The sequence below is a fragment of the Lampetra fluviatilis genome, unplaced genomic scaffold (assembly GCF_964198595.1).
Source record: "Lampetra fluviatilis unplaced genomic scaffold, kcLamFluv1.1 SCAFFOLD_773, whole genome shotgun sequence".
NCBI classification, from domain to species: domain Eukaryota; kingdom Metazoa; phylum Chordata; class Hyperoartia; order Petromyzontiformes; family Petromyzontidae; genus Lampetra; species Lampetra fluviatilis.
Genome location: NW_027621007.1, coordinates 20,001 through 35,000, shown reverse-complemented (window position 1 = coordinate 35,000; position 15,000 = coordinate 20,001). Strand labels below are relative to the sequence as shown.

Sequence of the window (15,000 nt, the reverse complement as noted above, 5' to 3'; positions counted from 1 at the left end):
TGAGTGTGTGTGTGAGTGAGTGTATGAGTGTGTGAGTGTATGAGTGACTGTATGAGTGAGTGACTGTATGAGTGTGTGAGTGTATGAGTGAGTGAGTGTATGAGTGAGTGAGTGTGTGAGTGTGTGAGTGTGTGTGTGAGTGAGTGTATGAGTGTGTGAGTGTATGAGTGTGTGAGTGTGTGTGTGAGTGAGTGTATGAGTGAGTGAGTGTATGAGTGTGTGAGTGTATGAGTGTGTGAGTGTGTGAGTGTGTGAGTGTGTGTGTGAGTGAGTGTATGAGTGTGTGAGTGTATGAGTGTGTGAGTGTGTGTGTGAGTGAGTGTATGAGTGAGTGAGTGTATGAGTGTGTGAGTGTATGAGTGAGTGGGTGAATGAGTGAGTGAGTGTGTGTGTGAGTGAGTGAGTGTGTGAGTGAGTGAGTGTGTGAGTGAGTGAGTGTATGAGTGTGTGAGTGTATGAGTGACTGTATGAGTGAGTGACTGTATGAGTGAGTGAGTGAATGAGTGAGTGAGTGTATGAGTGAGTGTATGAGTGAGTGAGTGAGTGTATGAGTGAGTGAGTGTATGAGTGAGTGAGGGTATGAGTGAGTGTATGAGTGAGTGAGTGAGTGTATGAGTGAGTGAGTGAGTGTATGAGTGAGTGAGTGTATGAGTGAGTGAGTGAGTGAGTGAGTGAGTGTATGAGTGTGTGAGTGTATGAGTGAGTGAGTGAATGAGTGAGTGAGTGTATGAGTGAGTGAGTGTGTGAGTGAGTGAGTGTATGAGTGAGTGAGTGAATGAGTGAGTGAGTGTATGAGTGAGTGTATGAGTGAGTGAGTGAGTGTATGAGTGAGTGAGTGTATGAGTGAGTGAGGGTATGAGTGAGTGTATGAGTGAGTGAGTGAGTGTATGAGTGAGTGAGTGAGTGTATGAGTGAGTGAGTGTATGAGTGAGTGAGTGAATGAGTGAGTGAGTGTATGAGTGAGTGAGTGAGTGTATGAGTGACTGTATGAGTGAGTGACTGTATGAGTGTGTGAGTGTATGAGTGAGTGAGTGAATGAGTGAGTGAGTGTATGAGTGAGTGAGTGTGTGAGTGAGTGAGTGTATGAGTGAGTGAGTGAATGAGTGAGTGAGTGTATGAGTGAGTGTATGAGTGAGTGAGTGAGTGTATGAGTGAGTGAGTGTATGAGTGAGTGAGGGTATGAGTGAGTGTATGAGTGAGTGAGTGAGTGTATGAGTGAGTGAGTGAGTGTATGAGTGAGTGAGTGTATGAGTGAGTGAGTGAATGAGTGAGTGAGTGTATGAGTGAGTGAGTGAGTGTATGAGTGAGTGAGTGTATGAGTGAGTGAGGGTATGAGTGAGTGTATGAGTGAGTGAGTGTATGAGTGAGTGAGTGAGTGTATGAGTGAGTGAGTGTATGAGTGAGTGTATGAGTGAGTGAGTGAGTGTATGAGTGAGTGAGTGTATGAGTGAGTGAGGGTATGAGTGAGTGTATGAGTGAGTGAGTGTCTGAGTGAGTGTATGAGTGAGTGAGGGTATGGGTGAGTGAGTGTATGAGTGAGTGAGTGTATGAGTGAGTGAGTGTATGAGTGAGTGAGTGTATGAGTGAGTGAGTGACTGTATGAGTGAGTGAACGAGTGAATGAGTGAGTGAGGGTATGGGTGAGTGAGTGTATGAGTGAGTGAGTGTATGAGTGAGTGTGTGTATGAGTGAGTGAGTGTATGAGTGAGTGAGTGTATGAGTGACTGTATGAGTGAGTGACTGTATGAGTGTGTGAGTGAGTGTATGAGTGAGTGAGTGTATGAGTGAGTGAGTGTATGAGTGTGTGAGTGTGTGTGTGAGTGAGTGTATGAGTGAGTGAGTGTATGAGTGAGTGAGTGTATGAGTGAGTGGGTGAATGAGTGAGTGAGTGTATGAGTGTGTGTGTGAGTGAGTGAGTGTGTGAGTGAGTGAGTGTGTGAGTGAGTGAGTGTATGAGTGAGTGTATGAGTGACTGTATGAGTGAGTGACTGTATGAGTGTGTGAGTGTATGAGTGAGTGAGTGTATGAGTGTGTGAGTGTGTGTGTGAGTGAGTGTATGAGTGTGTGAGTGTATGAGTGAGTGTATGAGTGAGTGTGTGAGTGAGTGAGTGTGTGAGTGAGTGAGTGTGTGAGTGAGTGAGTGTGTGAGTGAGTGAGTGTGTGAGTGAGTGTATGAGTGAGTGAGTGTATGAGTGAGTGAGTGAGTGTATGAGTGAGTGAGTGAACGAGTGAGTGAGTGTATGAGTGAGTGAGTGTATGAGTGAGTGAGTGTATGAGTGTGTGAGTGTGTGTGTGAGTGAGTGTATGAGTGAGTGAGTGTATGAGTGAGTGAGTGTATGAGTGAGTGAGTGAGTGTATGAGTGAGTGAGTGAACGAGTGAGTGAGTGTATGAGTGAGTGAGTGAGTGTATGAGTGAGTGAGTGTATGAGTGAGTGAGTGTATGAGTGTGTGAGTGTGTGTGTGAGTGAGTGTATGAGTGAGTGAGTGTATGAGTGAGTGAGTGTATGAGTGAGTGAGTGAGTGTATGAGTGAGTGAGTGAACGAGTGAGTGAGTGTATGAGTGAGTGAGTGAGTGTATGAGTGAGTGAGTGTATGAGTGTGTGAGTGTGTGTGTGAGTGAGTGTATGAGTGAGTGAGTGAGTGTATGAGTGAGTGAGTGAACGAGTGAGTGAGTGTATGAGTGAGTGAGTGAGTATGAGTGAGTGAGTGTATGAGTGAGTGAGTGTATGAGTGTGTGAGTGAGTGTATGAGTGAGTGTATGAGTGTGTGAGTGTATGAGTGAGTGAGTGTGTGAGTGAGTGTATGAGTGTGTGAGTGTATGAGTGAGTGAGTGAATGAGTGAGTGAGTGTATGAGTGAGTGAGTGTATGAGTGAGTGAGTGTATGAGTGAGTGAGTGAGTGAATGAGTGAGTGAGTGTATGAGTGAGTGAGTGTCTGAGTGAGTGAGTGTATGAGTGTGTGAGTGTGTGTGTGAGTGAGTGTCTGAGTGAGTGTATGAGTGTGTGAGTGTATGAGTGAGTGAGTGAATGAGTGAGTGAGTGAGTGTATGAGTGAGTGAGTGTATGAGTGTGTGAGTGTATGAGTGAGTGAGTGAATGAGTGAGTGAGTGAGTGTATGAGTGAGTGAGTGAGTGAGTGTATGAGTGTGTGTGTGAGTGAGTGTATGAGTGAGTGAGTGTCTGAGTGAGTGAGTGTGTGAGTGTGTGTGTGAGTGAGTGTCTGAGTGAGTGAGTGTATGAGTGAGTGAGTGTATGAGTGAGTGAGTGTCTGAGTGAGTGAGTGTGTGAGTGTGTGTGTGAGTGAGTGTCTGAGTGAGTGAGTGTATGAGTGAGTGAGTGTGTGAGTGAGTGAGTGTATGAGTGAGTGAGTGAGTGAGTGAGTGTGTGTGTGAGTGAGTGTCTGAGTGAGTGAGTGTCTGAGTGAGTGAGTGTATGAGTGAGTGAGTGAATGAGTGTGTGAGTGTATGAGTGAGTGAGTGAGTGTGTGAGTGTGTGTGTGAGTGAGTGTCTGAGTGAGTGAGTGTCTGAGTGAGTGAGTGTGTGTGTGAGTGAGTGTATGAGTGAGTGAGTGTCTGAGTGAGTGAGTGTATGAGTGTGTGAGTGTATGAGTGAGTGAGTGTATGAGTGAGTGAGTGTGTGAGTGAGTGTCTGAGTGAGTGAGTGTATGAGTGTGTGAGTGTATGAGTGAGTGAGTGAATGAGTGAGTGAGTGTATGAGTGAGTGAGTGTGTGAGTGAGTGTCTGAGTGAGTGAGTGTATGAGTGTGTGAGTGTATGAGTGTGTGAGTGTATGAGTGAGTGAGTGTATGAGTGAGTGAGTGTATGAGTGTGTGAGTGTGTGAGTGAGTGAGTGTGTGAGTGAGTGTCTGAGTGAGTGAGTGTATGAGTGAGTGAGTGTATGAGTGAGTGAGTGTATGAGTGAGTGAGTGAATGAGTGAGTGAGTGTATGAGTGTGTGTGTGAGTGAGTGTATGAGTGAGTGAGTGTATGAGTGTGTGAGTGTATGAGTGAGTGAGTGTGTGAGTGAGTGAGTGTGTGAGTGAGTGTATGAGTGAGTGAGTGTATGAGTGAGTGAGTGTATGAGTGTATGAGTGAGTGAGTGTATGAGTGAGTGAGTGTATGAGTGTGTGAGTGTATGAGTGAGTGAGTGTATGAGTGAGTGAGTGTGTGAGTGAGTGTCTGAGTGAGTGAGTGTATGAGTGTGTGAGTGTATGAGTGAGTGAGTGAATGAGTGAGTGTATGAGTGAGTGAGTGTATGAGTGAGTGTATGAGTGAGTGAGTGTATGAGTGAGTGAGTGAGTGAATGAGTGAGTGAGTGTATGAGTGTGTGAGTGAGTGTATGAGTGAGTGAGTGTATGAGTGAGTGAGTGAGTGAATGAGTGAGTGAGTGTATGAGTGTGTGAGTGAGTGTATGAGTGAGTGAGTGTCTGAGTGAGTGAGTGTATGAGTGTGTGAGTGTATGAGTGAGTGCGTGTGTGAGTGAGTGTCTGAGTGAGTGAGTGTATGAGTGTGTGAGTGTATGAGTGAGTGAGTGTATGAGTGAGTGAGTGTATGAGTGTGTGAGTGTATGAGTGAGTGAGTGTATGAGTGAGTGTATGAGTGAGTGAGTGTATGAGTGAGTGTATGAGTGAGTGAGTGTCTGAGTGAGTGAGTGTATGAGTGTGTGAGTGTATGAGTGAGTGCGTGTGTGAGTGAGTGTATGAGTGTGTGAGTGTATGAGTGTGTGAGTGTATGAGTGAGTGAGTGAGTGTATGAGTGAGTGAGTGTATGAGTGAGTGAGTGAATGAGTGAGTGAGTGTATGAGTGAGTGAGTGTATGAGTGAGTGAGTGTATGAGTGTGTGAGTGTATGAGTGAGTGAGTGTATGAGTGAGTGAGTGTATGAGTGAGTGAGTGTATGAGTGAGTGAGTGTATGAGTGAGTGAGTGTATGAGTGAGTGAGTGTCTGAGTGAGTGAGTGTGTGAGTGAATGAGTGAGTGAGTGTATGAGTGTGTGAGTGAGTGAGTGTATGAGTGAGTGAGTGAATGAGTGAGTGAGTGTATGAGTGTGTGTGTGAGTGAGTGTATGAGTGAGTGAGTGTCTGAGTGAGTGAGTGTATGAGTGTGTGAGTGTATGAGTGAGTGAGTGTATGAGTGAGTGAGTGTGTGAGTGAGTGTCTGAGTGAGTGAGTGTATGAGTGTGTGAGTGTATGAGTGAGTGAGTGTATGAGTGAGTGAGTGTGTGAGTGAGTGTATGAGTGAGTGAGTGTATGAGTGAGTGAGTGAGTGAGTGTGTGAGTGAGTGTATGAGTGTGTGAGTGTATGAGTGAGTGAGTGTATGAGTGAGTGAGTGTATGAGTGAGTGAGTGAGTGTATGAGTGAGTGAGTGTATGAGTGAGTGAGTGTCTGAGTGAGTGAGTGTATGAGTGTGTGAGTGTATGAGTGAGTGAGTGTATGAGTGAGTGAGTGTATGAGTGAGTGAGTGAGTGTATGAGTGAGTGAGTGTCTGAGTGAGTGAGTGTATGAGTGTGTGAGTGTATGAGTGAGTGAGTGAGTGAATGAGTGAGTGAGTGTATGAGTGAGTGAGTGTATGAGTGTGTGTGTGAGTGAGTGTATGAGTGAGTGAGTGTATGAGTGTGTGAGTGAGTGAGTGTATGAGTGAGTGTATGAGTGAGTGAGTGTATGAGTGAGTGAGTGTATGAGTGTGTGAGTGTATGAGTGAGTGAGTGTGTGTATGAGTGAGTGTATGAGTGAGTGAGTGAGTGAGTGTATGAGTGAGTGAGTGTATGAGTGAGTGTATGAGTGAGTGAGTGTGTGAGTGTATGAGTGAGTGAGTGTATGAGTGAGTGTATGAGTGTGTGAGTGTATGAGTGAGTGTGTGTATGAGTGAGTGAGTGTATGAGTGAGTGAGTGTATGAGTGAGTGTATGAGTGTGTGAGTGTATGAGTGTGTGAGTGTATGAGTGTGTGAGTGTATGAGTGAGTGAGTGTATGAGTGAGTGTATGAGTGAGTGTGTGAGTGAGTGAGTGAGTGAGTGAGTGAGTGTGTGAGTGAGTGAGTGAATGAGTGAGTGAGTGTATGAGTGAGTGTATGAGTGTGTGAGTGTATGAGTGTGTGAGTGAGTGAGTGTATGAGTGTATGAGTGAGTGAGTGTATGAGTGAGTGTATGAGTGAGTGAGTGTATGAGTGAGTGAGTGTATGAGTGAGTGAGTGAGTGTATGAGTGAGTGAGTGAGTGTATGAGTGAGTGAGTGAGTGTATGAGTGAGTGAGTGTATGAGTGAGTGAGTGTATGAGTGAGTGAGTGTATGAGTGAGTGAGTGTATGAGTGAGTGAGTGAGTGTATGAGTGAGTGAGTGTATGAGTGAGTGAGTGGTGAGTGATTGAGTGGTGAGTGTGTGAGTGTATGAGTGAGTGAGTGTATGAGTGAGTGTATGAGTGAGTGAGTGAGTGTATGAGTGAGTGAGTGTATGAGTGAGTGAGTGAGTGTATGAGTGAGTGTATGAGTGAGTGAGTGTGTGAGTGAGTGAGTGTATGAGTGAGTGTATGAGTGAGTGAGTGAGTGTATGAGTGAGTGAGTGTATGAGTGAGTGAGTGTATGAGTGAGTGAGTGTGTGAGTGAGTGAGTGTGTGAGTGTGTGAGTGAGTGAGTGTGTGAGTGTGTGAGTGAGTGAGTGTATGAGTGAGTGAGTGTATGAGTGAGTGAGTGTATGAGTGAGTGAGTGTATGAGTGAGTGTATGAGTGAGTGTATGAGTGAGTGTATGAGTGAGTGAGTGTATGAGTGAGTGAGTGTATGAGTGAGTGTATGAGTGAGTGTATGAGTGAGTGTATGAGTGAGTGAGTGTATGAGTGAGTGTATGAGTGAGTGAGTGTATGAGTGAGTGAGTGTGTGAGTGAGTGAGTGTATGAGTGAGTGAGTGAGTGTATGAGTGAGTGAGTGTGTGAGTGTGTGAGTGAGTGAGTGTGTGAGTGAGTGAGTGTATGAGTGAGTGAGTGAGTGTATGAGTGAGTGAGTGAGTGTATGAGTGAGTGAGTGTATGAGTGAGTGTATGAGTGAGTGAGTGTATGAGTGAGTGAGTGTGTGAGTGAGTGAGTGTATGAGTGAGTGTATGAGTGAGTGAGTGAGTGTATGAGTGAGTGAGTGTGTGAGTGTGTGAGTGAGTGAGTGTGTGAGTGAGTGAGTGTATGAGTGAGTGAGTGTATGAGTGAGTGTATGAGTGAGTGTATGAGTGAGTGTATGAGTGAGTGTATGAGTGAGTGAGTGTATGAGTGAGTGAGTGAGTGTATGAGTGAGTGAGTGTATGAGTGAGTGAGTGAGTGTATGAGTGAGTGTATGAGTGAGTGTATGAGTGAGTGTATGAGTGAGTGAGTGTATGAGTGTGTGAGTGAGTGAGTGAGTGTGTGAGTGAGTGAGTGTATGAGTGAGTGAGTGAGTGTATGAGTGAGTGAGTGAGTGTGTGAGTGAGTGTATGAGTGAGTGAGTGAGGTGTGTGAGTGAGTGAGTGAGTGTATGAGTGAGTGAGTGTATGAGTGAGTGAGTGTGTGAGTGAGTGAGTGTATGAGTGAGTGTATGAGTGAGTGAGTGAGTGTATGAGTGAGTGAGTGTGTGAGTGTGTGAGTGAGTGGGTGAGTGGGTGAGTGAGTGTATGAATGAGTGAGTGTATGAGTGAGTGTGTGAGTGAGTGTATGAGTGAGTGTATGAGTGAGTGTATGAGTGAGTGAGTGTATGAGTGAGTGAGTGAGTGTATGAGTGAGTGAGTGTATGAGTGAGTGAGTGAGTGTATGAGTGAGTGTATGAGTGAGTGTATGAGTGAGTGTATGAGTGAGTGAGTGTATGAGTGTGTGAGTGAGTGAGTGAGTGTGTGAGTGAGTGAGTGTATGAGTGAGTGAGTGAGTGTATGAGTGAGTGAGTGAGTGTGTGAGTGAGTGTATGAGTGAGTGAGTGAGTGTGTGAGTGAGTGAGTGAGTGAGTGTATGAGTGAGTGAGTGAGTGTGTGAGTGAGTGTATGAGTGAGTGAGTGAGTGTGTGAGTGTGTGAGTGAGTGAGTGAGTGTATGAGTGAGTGTGTGAGTGAGTGAGTGAGTGTCACCTTCAGACTCTGAATCTCCAAGTTCAGTTTCACTTCCCGCTTCTCAGCTATCACTGCACGAGTCTGGGGAAGACACTCAAACACTCACTCACTCACTCATACACTCACTCATACACTCACTCACTCACTCATACACTCACTCACTCATACACTCACTCACTCATACACTCACTCACTCATACACTCACTCATACACTCACTCACTCATACACTCACTCATACACTCACTCACTCATACACTCACTCACTCATACACTCACTCATACACTCACTCACTCATACACTCACTCACTCATACACTCACTAATACACTCACTCACACACTCACGCACTCATACACTCACTCACACACTCACTCACTCACTCATACACTCACTCACACACTCACTCACTCATACACTCACTCACACACTCACTCACTCACTCATACACTCACTCACACACTCACTCACTCACTCAGTCACTCACTCACTCACTCACTCACTCATACACTCACTCACACACTCACTCACTCACTCACTCACTCACTCATACACTCACTCATACACTCACTCACTCATACACTCACTCACTCATACACTCAGTCACTCACACACTCACTCACTCACTCACACACTCACTCACTCACTCACTCATACACTCACTCATACACTCACTCACTCACACACTCACTCATACACTCACTCACTCACACACTCACTCACTCACTCACACACTCACTCACTCACTCACACACTCACTCACTCACTCACACACTCATACACTCACTCACTCACTCATACACTCACTCACACACTCACTCACTCACTCATACACTCACTCACTCACACACTCACTCACTCACTCACACACTCACTCACTCACTCACACACTCACTCACTCACTCACACACTCACTCACTCACTCACACACTCACTCACTCACTCACACACTCACTCACTCACTCACACACACACTCACTCACTCACTCACACACTCACTCACTCACACACTCACTCACTCATACACTCACTCATACACTCACTCACACACTCACTCACTCACACACTCACTCACTCACACACTCACTCACTCACTCACACACTCACTCACTCATACACTCACTCACTCACACACTCACTCATACACTCACTCACACACTCACTCACTCATACACTCACTCACTCACTCACACACTCACTCATACACTCACTCACTCACTCAGACACTCACTCACTCACTCATACACTCACTCACTCAGACACTCACTCACTCATACACTCACTCACTCACTCAGACACTCACTCACTCATACACTCACTCACTCACTCAGACAATCACTCACTCACTCATACACTCACTCACTCAGACACTCACTCACTCATACACTCACTCACTCACACACTCACTCATACACTCACTCACTCACTCAGACACTCACTCACTCACTCATACACTCACTCACTCACTCAGACACTCACTCACTCACTCATACACTCACTCACTCAGACACTCACTCACTCATACACTCACTCACTCACTCAGACACTCACTCACTCATACACTCACTCACTCACTCAGACACTCACTCACTCATACACTCACTCATACACTCACACACTCACCACTCACCCCCCCCCCCAGCCATCAGCTCTGCGTGGTGAGGCCTTTGTGTCCAGGCCTCGCTTAGGAGACGTGAGGGGGGGGGGTAGCACTTGGCTCTGTGTGGTGAGGCCTTTGTGTGTAGGCCTCGCTTAGGCGACATGAGGGGGGGGGGGGGCAGCACTTGGCTCTGTGTGGTGAGGCCTTTGTGTGTAGGCCTTGCTTAGGCGACATGAGGGGGGGGGGCAGCACTTGGCTCTGTGTGGTGAGGCCTTTGTGTGTAGGCCTCGCTTAGACGACGTGAGGGGGGGGGCAGCACTTGGCTCTGTGTGGTGAGGCCTTTGTGTGTAGGCCTCGCTTAGACGACATGAGGGGGGGGGGGGCAGCACTTGGCTCTGTGTGGTGAGGCCTTTGTGTGTAGGCCTCGCTTAGACGACATGAGGGGGAGGGGGGGGCAGCACTTGGCTCTGTGTGGTGAGGCCTTTGTGTGTAGGCCTCGCTTAGACGACATGAGGGGGGGGGGCAGCACTTGGCTCTGTGTGGTGAGGGCCTTTGTGTGTAGGCCTCGCTTAGACGACGTGAGGGGGGGGGGGCAGCACTTGGCTCTGTGTGGTGAGGCCTTTGTGTGTAGGGCCTCGCTTAGACGACGTGAGGGGGGGGGGGGGGCAGCACTTGGCTCTGTGTGGTGAGGCCTTTGTGTGTAGGCCTCGCTTAGGCGACGTGAGGGGGGGGGGGGCAGCACTTGGCTCTGTGTGGTGAGGCCTTTGTGTGTAGGCCTCGCTTAGGCGACATGAGGGGGGGGGGGCAGCATTGGCTCTGCGTGGTGAGGCCTTTGTGTGTAGGCCTCGCTTAGGTGACATGAGGGGGGGGGGCAGCACTTGGCTCTGTGTGGTGAGGCCTTTGTGTGTAGGCCTCGCTTAGGCGAGGGGGCAGCACTTGGCTCTGTGTGGTGAGGCCTTTGTGTGTAGGCCTCGCTTAGGCGACATGAGGGGGGGGGGGCAGCACTTGGCTCTGTGTGGTGAGGCCTTTGTGTGTAGGCCTCGCTTAGGTGACATGAGGGGGGGGGGGGCAGCACTTGGCTCTGTGTGGTGAGGCCTTTGTGTGTAGGCCTCGCTTAGGCGACATGAGGGGGGGGGGGCAGCACTTGGCTCTGCGTGGTGAGGCCTTTGTGTGTAGGCCTCGCTTAGGCGACATGAGGGGGAGGGGGGGGGGCAGCACTTGGCTCTGCGTGGTGAGGCCTTTGTGTGTAGGCCTCGCTTAGGCGACGTGAGGGGGGGGGGCAGCACTTGGCTCTGTGTGGTGAGGCATTTGTGTGTAGGCCTCGCTTAGGCGACGTGAGGGGGGGGGCAGCACTTGGCTCTGTGTGGTGAGGGCCTTTGTGTGTAGGCCTCGCTTAGGCGACATGAGGGGGGGGGGGGCAGCACTTGGCTCTGTGTGGTGAGGCCTTTGTGTGTAGGCCTCGCTTAGGCGACATGAGGGGGGGGGGGGCAGCACTTGGCTCTGCGTGGTGAGGCCTTTGTGTGTAGTTAGTATTAACAGTACTACTAACTAGTACTAGTTAGTACACTAGTTAGTGTACTAACTAGCACACTAACTAGTGTACTAACTAGTGCTACTCACAGTCATGGCTCTCAGCGTCTCCTCGACGCTGGCGACTGCGTCCTGGAGCCGGTGGGTCTCTGCCGCGTCTCTCCGCTGATGCCTGGACACCTCAACCTGAAGTCTGTCAGCCCTGGACATCAACAACATCAACAACAACATCAACAACATCATCAACATCATCAACATCATCAACATTATCAACATCATCATCATCATCAACATCAACATCATCAACATCATCATCATCAACATCATCATCATCAACATCATCATCATCAACATCATCATCATCAACATCATCATCAACATCATCATCAACATCATCAACAACATCAACAACATTGTCATCATCAACATCATCATCATCAACATCATCAACATCAACATAATCATCAACATAGTCAACATCATCAACATCATCATCAACATCATCATCATCAACATCATCAACATCATCATCAACATCATCATCAACATCATCATCATCATCAACATCATCATGTGAGTGAGTGAGTGAGTGGGTGAGTGAGTGAGTGGCTGAGTGGGTGGGTGAGTGCTGAGTGTGTGAGTGAGTGGGTGAGTGGCTGAGTGAATGGTGAGTGGCTGAGTGAGTGGGTGGTGAGTGGCTGAGTGAGTGGGTGAGTGAGTGGGTGAGTGAGTGGGTGAGTGGGTGAGTGGGTGAGTGAGTGAGTGGGTGAGTGAGTGGTGAGTGGGTGAGTGAGTGAGTGGGTGAGTGAGTGAGTGGGTGAGTGAGTGAGTGGGTGAGTGGGTGAGTGGGTGGTGAGTGAGTGGGTGAGTGAGTGAGTGGGTGAGTGAGTGGGTGAGTGGGTGAGTGAGTGAGTGGGTGAGTGAGTGGTGAGTGGGTGAGTGGGTGAGTGGGTGAGTGAGTGAGTGGGTGAGTGAGTGGGTGAGTGAGTGAGTGGGTGAGTGAGTGAGTGGGTGAGTGAGTGGGTGAGTGAGTGGGTGAGTGAGTGGGTGAGTGAGTGGGTGAGTGAGTGGGTGAGTGAGTGGGTGAGTGGCTGAGTGGGTGGGTGAGTGGTGAGTGTGTGAGTGAGTGGGTGAGTGAGTGAGTGAGTGGTGAGTGAGTGGGTGAGTGGCTGAGTGAATGGTGAGTGGCTGAGTGAGTGAGTGGGTGAGTGAGTGGGTGGTGAGTGGGTGAGTGAGTGGGTGAGTGAGTGAGTGGGTGAGTGAGTGGGTGAGTGAGTGAGTGGGTGAGTGAGTGGTGAGTGAGTGGGTGAGTGGGTGAGTGGGTGAGTGGGTGAGTGAGTGTGTGAGTGAGTGGGTGAGTGAGTGAGTGAGTGGTGAGTGAGTGGGTGAGTGGCTGAGTGAATGGTGAGTGGCTGAGTGAGTGAGTGGGTGAGTGGGTGGTGAGTGGGTGAGTGAGTGGGTGAGTGAGTGAGTGGGTGAGTGAGTGGGTGAGTGGGTGAGTGGGTGAGTGAGTGGGTGAGTGAGTGGTGAGTGGGTGAGTGAGTGGGTGAGTGGGTGAGTGAGTGAGTGGGTGAGTGAGTGGGTGAGTGAGTGAGTGGGTGAGTGAGTGGGTGAGTGAGTGGGTGGCTGAGTGGGTGGGTGAGTGGTGAGTGTGTGAGTGAGTGGGTGAGTGAGTGGTGAGTGAGTGGGTGAGTGGCTGAGTGAATGGTGAGTGGCTGAGTGAGTGAGTGGGTGAGTGAGTGGGTGGTGAGTGGGTGAGTGAGTGGGTGAGTGAGTGAGTGGGTGAGTGAGTGAGTGGGTGAGTGGGTGAGTGGGTGAGTGAGTGTGTGAGTGAGTGGGTGAGTGAGTGAGTGGTGAGTGAGTGGGTGAGTGGCTGAGTGAATGGTGAGTGGCTGAGTGAGTGAGTGGGTGAGTGAGTGGGTGGTGAGTGGGTGAGTGAGTGGGTGAGTGAGTGAGTGAGTGGGTGAGTGAGTGGGTGAGTGAGTGAGTGGGTGAGTGAGTGGTGAGTGAGTGGGTGAGTGGTGAGTGGGTGAGTGAGTGAGTGGGTGAGTGAGTGGGTGAGTGAGTGAGTGGGTGAGTGAGTGAGTGAGTGGGTGAGTGAGTGAGTGAGTGGGTGAGTGAGTGGGTGAGTGAGTGAGTGGGTGAGTGAGTGAGTGGCTGAGTGAGTGGGTGAGTGAGTGGGTGAGTGAGTGAGTGGGTGAGTGAGTGGGTGAGTGAGTGAGTGGGTGAGTGAGTGGGTGGTGAGTGGGTGAGTGGTGAGTGGGTGAGTGAGTGAGTGGGTGAGTGAGTGGGTGAGTGAGTGGGTGAGTGAGTGAGTGGGTGAGTGAGTGGGTGAGTGAGTGGGTGAGTGGGTGAGTGGCTGAGTGGGTGAGTGAGTGAGTGGGTGAGTGGGTGAGTGAGTGAGTGAGTGGGTGAGTGAGTGGGTGAGTGAGTGGGTGAGTGAGTGGGTGAGTGAGTGGGTGAGTGAGTGGGTGAGTGAGTGAGTGAGTGGCTGAGTGGGTGAGTGGCTGAGTGGGTGAGTGAGTGAGTGGGTGAGTGGGTGAGTGAGTGAGTGAGTGAGTGGGTGAGTGAGTGGGTGAGTGAGTGGGTGAGTGAGTGGGTGAGTGGTGAGTGATTCTCACCTCTCGCTCTGCTGCTGTAGAGTCGATCTCAGTCGCTCATTTTCCTTCTGAAGCTGCAATGGTAAGAAAAGTATAGACAAAGCTCCCCCAGGTAGCCTCCAGAAGGGTTGTAGGGGCAAGTGCAGTTACACACAAACACAGACACACACAGATACACACACACACAGATACACACACAGTGACACACACACACAGTGACACACAGACACACACAGTGAAACACACACACTGTGACACACGGTGACACACACAGACACACACACAGTGACACACACACACAGTGGCACACACACACAGTGACACACACACACAGTGACACACACAGTGACACACACACAGACACACACAGTGACACACAGACACACAGTGACACACACACAGACACACACAGTGACACACAGACACACAGTGACACACACACACAGTGACACACACACACAGTGACACAGACACACACACACAGTGACACACACACAGACACACACAGTGACACACACACACAGTGACACACACACAGTGACACACAGACACACAGTGACACACACACAGACACACACAGTGACACACAGACACACAGTGACACACACACAGACACACACAGTGACACACAGACACACACACACAGTGACACACAGACACACACACACACAGTGACACACAGACACACACACAGACACACACACAGACACACACAGTGACACACAGACACACACACAGTGACACAGACACACACACACAGTGACACACAGACACACAGTGACACACACACAGACACACACACACAGTGACACAGACACACACACACAGTGACACAGACACACACACACAGTGACACACACACAGACACACAGTGACACACAGACACACACACACAGTGACACACACAGTGACACACAGACACACAGACACACACACACAGTGACACACACACACACAGTGACACACACACAGACACACATACACACAGTGACACACACACACACAGTGACACAGACACACACACACAGTGACACACAGACACACAGTGACACACACACAGACACACACACACAGTGACACAGACACACACACACAGTGACACACACAGTGACACCACAGTGACACACAGACACACACACACAGTGACACACACACACACAGTGACACACACACAGTGACACACACACACACACAGTGACACACACACACAGTGACACACACACACAGACA

At 49.2% G+C, this 15,000-nt stretch overlaps 1 protein-coding gene across 1 annotated transcript in view; it reads right to left on the bottom strand.

Annotated features, from left to right (window-relative positions):
• Positions 1–15,000, bottom strand: part of LOC144954658 (uncharacterized) — a 28,465-nt gene that overhangs the window by 6,270 nt on the left and 7,195 nt on the right. Inside the window, exons 5-7 of the mRNA XM_078885102.1 lie at positions 13,792–13,844; positions 11,261–11,372; positions 8,060–8,122 (exon numbers count right to left, since the gene is read on the bottom strand). Of these exons, the coding sequence (XP_078741228.1) occupies positions 8,060–8,122; positions 11,261–11,372; positions 13,792–13,844 (228 nt within the window). The remainder of the gene's footprint in view (positions 1–8,059; positions 8,123–11,260; positions 11,373–13,791; positions 13,845–15,000) is intronic.